This window comes from Linepithema humile, chromosome 1 (genome assembly GCF_040581485.1).
Source record: "Linepithema humile isolate Giens D197 chromosome 1, Lhum_UNIL_v1.0, whole genome shotgun sequence".
NCBI classification, from domain to species: domain Eukaryota; kingdom Metazoa; phylum Arthropoda; class Insecta; order Hymenoptera; family Formicidae; genus Linepithema; species Linepithema humile.
This window is the reverse complement of record NC_090128.1, coordinates 91,815-103,857: the sequence shown is the minus strand read 5'-3', so window position 1 is coordinate 103,857 and position 12,043 is coordinate 91,815. Positions and strand designations below refer to the sequence as shown.

The window sequence follows — 12,043 nt, the reverse complement described above, 5'->3', positions numbered from 1 at the left end:
TTTCGGTTTAGTTTAGTGGCTGCCAGTATCTAGAAAATAAAATAAGCCGAACTAGCACGGTTCGGAATACCTTCCTTGGAAAGCGCCGTGCTGCTCAAGATGCGGTTAGATAAAGGCTTAGTTTACATCGATTGTTTAGTACGCGTACCAAATACTAAATCTGCTTCTTTGATAGGTATAAATCGTTTAGTGTAAAATCTACACCAATCAAAGAAGCAGATTTAATACTTGGTACGCGTACTAAACAATCGGTGTAAACTAAGCCAAAGAAAGCATTTGAATTGTTTTGTCTCTTTCTGTTCTGGGCTCTCTTCACTGAACTCTGTTTATACATACAATCGTATGCTCATGTATATTCTATACATATGTATATTAAAAATGGAGGTTTTATATAATAAGCCTGCGAAGAGAAAAGACTATTGGAGCGAATAAGAGCATTATTGGAGCATGCGACGCGAACAAACCTTAAGATCGTATCAGACTACTACACATTGACTTATAGCGTTTTCGATTATACAGGATTTGAACGACCCAGGGTTGGTTAATGACGTCATTGCAACCTCTCCACCAATGAAAGACTTGCATTTATAGTAAAATAGTGATTGATCAACCCTAGATCGTTCAAACCCCGTTTATTCGAAAACGCTATTACTCTTCATCTTTTTCTAGTTTTAAAAATTAGAAAAAGGTGAAGAGTAATAGCGTTTTCGAATAAACGGGGTTTGAACGATCTAGGGTTGATCAATCATTATTTTACTATAAATGCAAGTCTTTCATTGGTGGAGAGGTTGCAATGACGTCATTAACCAATCTTGGGTCGTTCAAATCCTGTATAATCGAAAACGCTATTGGCCGGAGCACAGACTTTTGCATAAAGCATAACGCATAAGCATAAGGAAATTGATTGGTCCATTTCCTTATGCATTTGCTTATGCTTATATATAGACCAATCAATTTCCTTATGCTTATGCGTTATGCTTTATGTAAAAGCTTGTGCTCTCGGCTTATAAGTTGAACCGAAATTAAAGTTAATCTACGTTGGTGGAACCGGGCATAAGGGCCACTTTGACCACATTCTGGTTAATTTAATCGTCACTGAGTTGCCAACATGACAAATAAAACACATTTTATAATAGAAAATGATTAGGGAGACGGATATATCGACAGAAATACTGTTGGTAACATTAAAACTTATAATAATCGTCGATTACTTTAACCGAAACTTGGTCGAAGTGACCATAAAGATTGAAATTTGACCAATCAAAACAAAAGAAACTAAAAAATCTTTGTCCTGATTTGCCCTTGGTCGGATTTCGATCTTCAATCTCAATCTTCAATGTGTAGTCTGATACAGGCATTAGATACCTGTGTGGAAAGCACATACTTCTATTGGATATTCGTCAATGACAGATGCAATGTGGACCTTGCATCATGCAATCGTGCAAATTTGTCTGGACATACCTTAATTAATGCTGAGGTATTTTCTTATAATTTCCTTTTATTTAACTTTTTTGTCAAAAAAATAAAAGAAAGTAATATTGTAATATGAAATAATTTGAAAACATAAGTTGGGAAAAAAATGGAAACGCAAAAAACAATTTTGAATTGAGAAAATTATTTTCTTATTCGATATCCAATTGGCAAATCGGACAACTTTTCTACGAAAAGTGCAATTGTGGAAGCAACTTGACACTCATTGGTGAATTGTTGTGTAGCACTGTAGCATTTGCAGGCATTCGCGAGCATTCGCGAATCCTTGTAACCTGGAAGTCAAAACATGATTCCGTGCAATTTACGTTCGTATAATTGCTCTTGTCTAGACTCGTTCGCGGTTTAGCGACGTGCGCGACGTACATCGACGACATCGATGCGAGGACAAAATTGTCTCCACGGGTTATCCACGAAGGACGACGATGTCGGGCAGCAGCGATTCCGAGGAATTTTTCGACGCGGAGGATGACTCGTTTCATCGCGCGTCACGGTAATCGTCGCTTTTGTTCATTCTCGGTTATTTGCAAATTGCAAATGAATGATGCGCGTTTTGCACACTTTTTATGCTCACATGATTCAGGTGATTCATCGTATGCATTTTCGTATGTCACGCTGCATTTTAATCATACCACGTATGTCCTAACCGCGATTATCCTGGATAAATCATAGGACATTACGCGTATGAGTGGCGTTGATATAAGTAAATCATTTATTGTCTTATGCTTAATATTGCATTTTTAAAAATTATTATTGTACAAGAACTTTACATTAGTCCTAAAACGTATATATTGGACTATGTATCGAAGATTTCGGATTGCAAATTGGTATGCATTTACGTCATTTATGTCAAATTGCGTACAATCGTTACAATCAATATTTAAGGATATATTGGCTAAAAATTATTTAAATTTAAAAACATTGCGTTTCTTATTTTAGACCGTCAAATTTTAAAACATCAAATGAATAGATTTGAATTACACAATGAGTGTGTTAAAATATAAACTAAGATTAGTTTTAATGTTTTTATTATAGAAAGAAAATGGTTGTAACAAATACTTTTTTCTTAAACCAATGACAAAGAGACAATTTTTAGATATGAATACTTTCTAAAATTAACTGTAAAAAACAAAATAATAAAGAATTGCTAAATTTTTGCTGCCAAAATAAATTGCATTAATTCAATAGTCATGTTTTACTACAATTTTTTTTAATATAACTTTCAGTATAACTTTAGAATATTATATATGCAGTTATATTTTTTAGTATAACTTCAGAATAACTTTTAAAATAATCAGTGAGTTAGAATGAAAGTTTGCTTGAATATTTGTTAGAGATTACATAAAGTTTTGTTAGAGATTATAGAAAATTTGATCTTTGGCAGACTATACCTCTTTGTCAAATTTGTCAATAAATGCTGTAGCACAATTTTCAATAAAAATCAATGTAAACATAAACGTTAATTAACTCCAACCAATCAGAGAATTATGGATAGAGTTTGCAAAGATGTTGGGAGTAAATAATGAAACACAATGTATGAAATTTTTAGAATTTTTCCAATATCTTAACATGTGATTTATATATCTTTAAAGTCATGGAACATCTTTGATAATTATATAACATATAACATATATTTGTAAAGAAATATAGTTCTATTTTTATTATTTAATTTAGCTGTATTTAAGTTGATAATTTGTCATACGAAGAATAGTTTTCACACACTATGTTATATAAAATTTGCGCTATTAAATATTTACTTTATATTGGGTAACTATATATATGCTAAATGATTTATATTTAATATTTGTTTTGACAGAAAAATTAAGCAGCGTGATTCCACCAATATCGAATCTCAAGCTGATAAAACGTCAGAAGTTTACAAACTAATGGACGATCATGTTTTTGTAAAACCTGTTGAACCTAAATCTACTATTGAGTCAAAGGGTCATTTATCTCTAGACAATAGGCAAAATAAGGATAAACTTGTAAGTATACATATATATTTTTGTAATATATGTATTTGTGTAACACACAGTTTTATCAAAGATATTGGCAACAAAAAAATGTGCCATCATTTGACCTTTCTTAGAATTGGAATAAAGTTTACTTGAAATATCTTGTACAATTTTATCATATTACACTAATAATGTTGCGTATTTAAAATATATTTTTGAGAAAAAAAAGCGAACAAACTTTAATAAAAATAAATTTTTAGGATGAGGATAGCAGGGAATCAACCACAGATAAAATTATAGGAAGAAGAAGATTTCGAGAACTTCGGCAACGCATGCAAACGGAAGACGACGATATTCCGATTAACAGTTCTCCTCCGGACAGTCAGACATCTTCCATCGAGGGTGTTTATCCCACCCCTTCGAAAACGACACATCCATTCAGAATCATAGAACATGACACTCTCAGTTTACAAAGTATGACCTCTTTGGGACGAGTTGGCCGAATTCTGGCAGGAGTCGCAGATAATGCTTCTGGTGTGCTTGCACCTAGTATAGCACAGTGCTCTCCTTCCACTGCCCTCACCCGTGAAGGTCAAATGTCCTCCATTGCTAGTATTCCAAGTAAAGACGAGGACACAGCCTCTGGTAAGGTGTCTCAGTCTTCCAGCATCCTTACGTTATCAGGGGATGTCCTGCAGGAATCCTCTGCTAACAATAGGTCCGGTTATGTTTCTCAATCTCAAAGTGACAAGATTGCTATGCTTCAAGAACCCGATGTCATTGCAAGTACAAAGAATAACGGGAAATCAGCAGAAGATATTGCAATGCCTGGCATACCAGTAGCTCCACCGCGTCGTAAGAAGAAAACAAAGATTCATACACCTAATGATCTTGCTGTAAGATTCATTATGATTATTCTTACGTTGTTAACTCCTTGAATGTTAATCTCTCGAATGTTAACCCCTTTAATGTTAATGACATATTTATGAATCAGTTCAAGAAACGTAGTATTTTCCACATATATGTAGGATTTTCATAATACACGCTTTTGTTGAGGTCGCTAAATTCGAAACAAAATTCGGCTAAAATTTTTAAATTTAATATAGCAGATTTCAAATGTTATTCTATTCTCATCAAAGTTGATCCATGGATTTTCTATGATCTTTAAATTTAAATTTAATATAAAAATTTTGAAACTTGAAGAGTATTATATCTTTATAAAACACTAAATGAAAATTATTGTATTCTGAAAATTTTCTTTTTACGTAATACTTGAATCAATCGTCAACAATTATTTTTGAACTTAATATATTATATTTTCACATTTTTTGTTTTTCATTCTTGAATCACAAAATTTACATCTTAAATTTTAAATTAAGGATTTTTAAAATTCCTAGAAAGAATTTCGTATAAAATCCATCATTTGAATTTCTCTAATTGTACTCGTACGTTATATTCGTAATTTAGAATTTCAAAATGCTGACAGCAGATTTGAATTTAGCGTTCAAAAAATTTTTGAACATACAATCTATGTAAATTTTCAATTATATATATACTTTTTTTACAAGAATTATTCTGAATTAAAGCGTTTTTAATTATACAAAGCACTTTATGATTATACAAAGACTAAGATTTAATTTATAAAGATAATTTATTAAGTGAAAAAATATAATTAATTTCAGCCTTCTGTGGAAACGCTTGTATCCGCATCGCCACTTCCAAGTCCAGCAAGTACTATAGAATCGATTACTCGAGAATTCGAACACTCTCTTGATATCCGATCCGCGACAAAAGGACAGTACGTTGTTAAACCTCAGGTAAATATTGCCGTTGAAAACTGCCGTTTCAAAACTTGTATCTTTTATTTGAATTTTGTAATTTTTATGATATATTAGTTATCATAATATTTATTATGTATTCTCAGGATGAGGATAAATTGAAAGCAGAAGGGCCATCTACTGAGGAATTGGAAAGAGTAGAAAGAATGAAGGCAGAATTGCTTAATCGAGCGAGTGAAAAATCTAGTAGCCCATTAGGATCAGCATCGAGCAACAGTATTGGCCGTTATTCCATAGGTCCGTACAAGCTCTCAGGCATGAGCCCGCAAGGTTCTAAAGAAAGGCGTAAATCTGCTGGTGATCAAGATATGGTCAAGCAATTAAATATGTTTGTGAGGACTAGAACAGATTCTGGCAAGCGTCTTACCGATATGGTTTGTTGCTACTTTTAATAGAATATTTCAACTTTTTAACTGTTGAGAAATAAAAACACTTTATTGTTAAAAATAATTTCTATGTCTAAAAACAGCTGTGTAGCTGTGTAGTTCATGTCAGATTTGAATAAAAAAAAGATACCATTAAAAAAGTTAGAAATCAAGTTTGACGAGAAACAAATAGTATAGTTTAAATTTGCATCCGCTATTTTGAGTTTCGAAAATTTTGACTAGAGATTCGAATTTAGCTACCCCAAAGCCTACAGATATCGTATTATGCAAAAATATTGTAAATAAGATACACCTTTTTATTTTTAAATTACATATATATGCAGTTATCAATACTGGCGGTTACTTTTCATATGATGCATGTATGCGTCATTAATACAGTCGAAGGATTAAATCATCAAACATTTTACATCGAAAATATTAGTAAAATAGTACATGTCAAAATTTTTGATCTGTGCTTGCAGGAAATCTTGGAACAAGTGCCTGTAACGAATTTAGATACGGGGGAACAGGTGCCATTGAGTATAGCAGAGGATAAATTACCACAATGTATTAATCCTTTGTCATTACATATTATGAGACTCACTAAATCTAAATACATAAGCAATTCTAGTCTTGAGAAAGAAAAGGAGAGCGATGAGGAAAGCGTGGACAGTAAAATGTCTAGTATACCTCCGGACGAAGATGTATCCGTGGATAGAGTCCGTAAGCGGACGCAAAAGTTGAAACGATTTTTAGGATCCACTGTAAAAAAGACAATGAACAAGGCTAAGTCTATCGCGCAAGAGGTATCGCATGCAAGACACAAGGAAGATGTCATGGACATAGTAGATGAAGTCTATCTTGGCGAGCAACAATATATAAAATTAAAGGCATCAAACAGCCACAAGGGTCCGTACGAGTTCAGTTGTCTGCAGCATGTACAGGATCTTAATGGAGAACATATAGGACCTGTTTGGTGTATGAAATTTTCCGCCTGTGGCCGATTGCTGGCCACCGCTGGACAAGATCGGGTTCTAAGGATTTGGGTTTTACGAGATGCTTTTACATACTTTCAGGACATGCGAACCAAGTACAATGCGGAAAAAGTTAGTCCCACTCCTTCGCAGGAATCGTTAGTTTCGCAGCAATCTATGGAAGATCCTAACATCGTGGCTAGTGCCAGCGAAATAGAAGGAACGAAAAGTCCGTTCATGCCGAAGCCATTTTGTACATACACCGGTCACACTTCGGACTTGCTTGATGTTTCATGGTCTAAGAATTACTTTGTTTTATCCTCATCGATGGACAAAACTGTACGGCTTTGGCATATATCCCGCAAGGAATGTTTATGTTGCTTTCAGCATATCGATTTTGTCACCGCTATAGTATTTCATCCACGAGACGACCGGTATTTTCTCTCAGGATCATTGGATGGTAAATTGCGCTTATGGAATATTCCAGACAAAAAAGTCGCTGTGTGGAACGAAGTGGACGGACAAACAAAATTAATTACCGCAGCAAACTTTTGTCAGAACGGAAAATTTGCGGTGGTTGGATCGTACGACGGTAGATGCATATTTTATAACACAGATCAATTGAAGTACCACACACAGATACACGTTCGATCGACAAGAGGGAAAAACTCCACCGGTCGCAAAATCAGCGGAATCGAACCTATGCCGGGTGAAGACAAAATTTTGGTTACATCAAACGATAGTCGCATTCGTTTGTACGATTTAAGAGACTTGAATTTATCTTGCAAATACAAGGGCTACGTGAATGTCAGCAGTCAGATTAAAGCAAGTTTCAGTCCCGATGGACAATATATAGTTAGTGGTTCTGAAAATCAATGCATTTACATTTGGAAAACCCATCACGATTATTCCAAGTTCTCTAGTGTTCGTAGAGATCGAAATGATTTCTGGGAGGGTATAAAAGCCCACAATGCTGTAGTAACATGCGCCGTATTCGCACCAAATCCAGATAGTATTATTAAACAAATTGAAGCGAGAGAACAGTGGGAAAGCAAAGAGGAGTCGAAAGGTGTGGATAATTCTAATGTAAGTGTTGTTCCCGTTGATCCTGTTGTTGAACAACGCACCAAAGGCTGCGGCGGCCATGTCCTAGTGAGCGCCGATTTCAATGGATGCATAAAGGTTTTTTTAAATAAGACAAAACCTAAACATAGTTCCCTACCAGCATCTGCACTCGCGTAATGTAACACGCATGCACACGCGCGCTTGCGTTCATACATACATACATATGACACACGCGCTCGCATGTGCATAATTGGGTTCCTTTGTTCTTTACTCAAAGAAACCGAGCAAATCTTTATCCTGAATTTTTTCCTCAAATGTTCATCGCTGGGTGTGTATGAGATGTTTTAATTTAAACTGTCAAATTTCGTGAACCAAGTGATATAGTTAAAAAAAAAAAAAAAAAATATATGTTTCCACAATAAAAGCTACAAAGTCGAGGAGAATTAAGGAATTAAGTCTGGCTGTGTATGTGTGTGTGTGTGTTGAGGAACTGTCACGGTCGCTGGTATAAGAGTCTTTAATTGATTTTGAAAAATAATAAAGCCAGCAGTTTATTAAATATAAAAGAAGAGATAAATAAAAGCTAGAAAAAGATGAATAAATAGAAAACAAGTCTTAGTAGCTGCTCAATATTCTAATTTGAATTTACGCTAAAATCATGGCCTCATTAACTGTGTTCACCAAAATCTAATTTTCTTCGAAAGTTCGCAACTTCTCACAATACCTCAATTTTTGCGTCTGCTTTGAGAGCAACTGCACCGTTCTCCCGTTGTTCCGAAAATTATGCTCTTTCTCCATGAAATCGGAAGCCTCGATAACAGCACACTCTTGCTTACATCGATTAATCTATATCATTCATCCACTATTATTATGATCAGTCAGGCGCTTACATTGGTTTCAAGATAAAACCATAAGTTGTATTTTTTTAAATAGCAATTTCTATTTTTGTTTTTGTTATCGTAAAATATAGAAAAATTCATTCTAAAAGCGTGTAACATATATGACTGAAAATATCAATTATAATGCTAGCTTTATTTGGTTTTACTTAAGATGTACCACGTGGAGGTTACACGGCTGGATTTACAACTCGCACGTCCGTGCATACATTACAACATTGCTCAGAATTTCCATTGTTTTGCTCAATACAAATCCGTTCTTTATTAAAAACAAAAGAAAAAAAGAATTTTCACAAGTAACATGTTATATGCTTTTGAACACTGATTTTTTCTGTTTTTTACGGTAGCAAAAATAAAAAATGGAATTACCATTTGAAAAATGTGACCAAATATAAATGTATAACTCATGATGATATTTTAAAATTGATAGCTTCAACACGCACAGCCAAGTTTTCCCCTCCAAATTTCACAACTTTTATTCGATGTATTTTTTTGTCACATTATTTACGGGTTACTCGAGAGTTTGAATTAAAATGGGATATTCTGTATGTGCATCATTTGAAAACTGATCACTAGGGTTAAAGATACATATATGCGTTATTTTTGAAGAAGTGTTTTCTACCCGTCGGTCTTGGTAAAATATGATATTTATAGGTTTTTGGAATCACTAAATTCAAGTTTTCGATCAAAATTTTCGAGTTTAACATGACAGACCTACTCTAGCAAGCGCAAATTTGAATTATTATTCTATTCTCATCAAACTTGATTTTTATGGGTTTTAATGGTATTTGAATTTAAATCTGACATAAAAATTTTGAAATTTAGGAGAGTATTAATATTTTTATAAAACAACAAGTAAAGTTTATTGTTCTGAAATTTTCATTAAGTTTACATGTTACAAGTTTAAATGTGAAGTATCAATAATTTTTCAATTTTTTTATGCTTAAAATTTTTTATTTTTGAATTACAAACTTTACATTTTAATTTGTAAATTAGTTTTCCAAAATTAAAAAAATAACTTTTATATAAAATTTATCATTTGTGAAGTTTTAATTATTTTTACATGGAATTCGCGATTGGAAACTTCTAATTTTTTGACTGAAGATTAAAAAATTCAATGTCTCAAAATAAGTAATATATCTGCGCGTGCGAATACTCTTTCTTTTTGCTTTCTACACACTACAAGTTTTGCTATACTTTTCTTGATTGCGAGGAACAGGTTACAGATCATGTGTGAAAATATTACAAATAATAATAAATTAATAACAAAAATTTTAATAAACTGCTTAAATGTTTAAGTTTAGCAATACTTATCATGTGTCAATTACAAACGTAATATATACATATATATATATTATAAATATGTGGACATTATAATATTAATTAAATTGAAGATTACATTATGTCGAATAACAAAATCTTGCATATTTTCATATTTTGAATATTTTTTGTTGACCAGTTTTATAACTATTTTTTTTATTTCTCAGTTGTATATCAAAATTTGGCGGTGCTGATCGATTGTTATTGCAAAGTTATTCTCTATTTTACAAAAAAAAAATTATAAAAATTATGTTATAGAATGATAACACAAGTTGTCAGTGAAAAATAATATTTAACAAATATCGAATTCCCATATATGACATATGATAAAAACATAATGAAGATAAGAGCACCTTGGTGAAAACAAAGTATAAAAATGTACGCGAACAAAAATGTGAAAAGCTCCTTCGATTAATTATATCCGGTTCTCTGATTTACATAAATTTTTTGATTATTTATCAATAGTGAAATGTGAAATAATATTTGTTAATCTTTATGAATATTAAATCGTACAATTGCACAATTTTAATGATTTTTAAAACGCGATCTTCTAAAATATAATAATTATAAGATAGTGTAAAACATGAAGACAATATCAAAAGTTTTAAAGTTAAAATACATCATATTTGGGTTTTTCTACATATTTTAGAAAGTGTAATGCTGCATTTTTATTATAAAATTTTAGAATAATGTTTGTGACACACGTGTTGTATAATTTGATGTTGCGCTATATATAAAATATCCATCAGTCTCATAATGTGTGTACATATGTAACTCATCTTGTATAATTAAAATTTTATTATAGGAATTGTCAAATGCTCACGACATTCGCTATCTAGAGTTTAATGTCGTAGAATATGCGATTTAATATTTGCGTGTTCTGTAAATCATGTACTTCGCGTCTCGTCAATTACAAAAATAGAAATCATTGTCCTTAAGAATAACCATAATCTGTAAGAGAGACCGATGCTCTCTCGAAATTCTGTATATCTTTTTCTTTCCACTTTTCACAATGTATTACTAAAAAATAATTTTGAAACATTTTGAATTGGAATATGATCTCATGATGAAATAATCTGGAATTCCCAGTAATGTGAGTATAATCCGAGTTATAAATAGCGTAAAGTACATATTTAAATTGTATCATGATTATATATATCTATATATATATCTATATATATATATATATATATATATATATATATATATATATATATAATGTAAATATATACAGGAAGAAAATGTAGATATTTTGTGTAAACGCAATTGTAAATACAATAGTGTATCAATATCGTTGGACTAATAATATGTATTAAAAGCCTACTAAGAAACCTCCTAAAGAGCCTATTAAAAGTTTAAGAAAATCTTTACCAAAGATGTATCGCAAGATTATACGAAAAGTTTACGAAAAGTGCAAGAGTATATAACAGATTGTAAAGAAGAATGAGAGAGACATGAGAGAATTAATGATATCATTATTACTCGGTTTCTTACAGCTACTCCTAATATGGAATTGATTTCATTTGGCGTATCTCTGATTACTTTCGGCATATCGGAAGGCCATTTTTTGCGCCAAGGTTCGATTTAGCTCTTCAGCAATGTTGACACGAGTTTTGCTTCAGTTATGTTGGAATTTGTTAAACAATTGTTCAACATTAACACTTGGGCTTGTTTCACTTGTTTCATTCAGAGTTTATCACTTTATTCTAGCGAAAAAACAAAAGTGCAAGATAAAATAAAAAGTAATGAAAAGTATCATGTATCATTAACAAAACTTAATTTGTCAGTGCTTTTGGTCGAAAGTAAAAGTTAAAAATAATACTATTTGGTAGCCTTTTTTCTCAAAATTCTAATTTATTAAAAATATTTTTTCGTAAAACGTTTTATTTTGCAAACATTTTGATTGAATATTCAAATAAGGCACACTGTGCATTATATATACAATATATACATACACATAACTACGCATACATAACTCTTGCACTTATATATTTTGAGAGAGAGAGAGAAAGAGAGAGAATTTTTAATTTTGTTTTGTGATTAAAAGATTATGTAATTTCTTTTTGTTTATATTTGTATACGCATAAAATAATGCATACGAAAGAAGAGTTAGTTGCCCCACTCTCTGCAGTTTTAACCAGC

The 12,043-nt window shown here is 32.1% G+C and overlaps 1 protein-coding gene across 1 annotated transcript; it reads left to right on the top strand.

Annotated features, from left to right (window-relative positions):
• The first annotated feature begins 1,662 nt into the window (after positions 1 to 1,662).
• Positions 1,663 to 10,949, top strand: LOC105674607 (WD repeat-containing protein 44). The gene is made up of 6 exons (XM_012371063.2): positions 1,663 to 1,981; positions 3,305 to 3,473; positions 3,704 to 4,339; positions 5,126 to 5,260; positions 5,368 to 5,655; positions 6,129 to 10,949. The coding sequence occupies exons 1-6, from the start codon at positions 1,914 to 1,916 to the stop codon at positions 7,860 to 7,862; spliced, it is 3,030 nt and encodes a 1,009-aa protein (XP_012226486.1). The 5' UTR covers positions 1,663 to 1,913; the 3' UTR covers positions 7,863 to 10,949.
• The last annotated feature ends 1,094 nt before the right edge of the window (positions 10,950 to 12,043 follow it).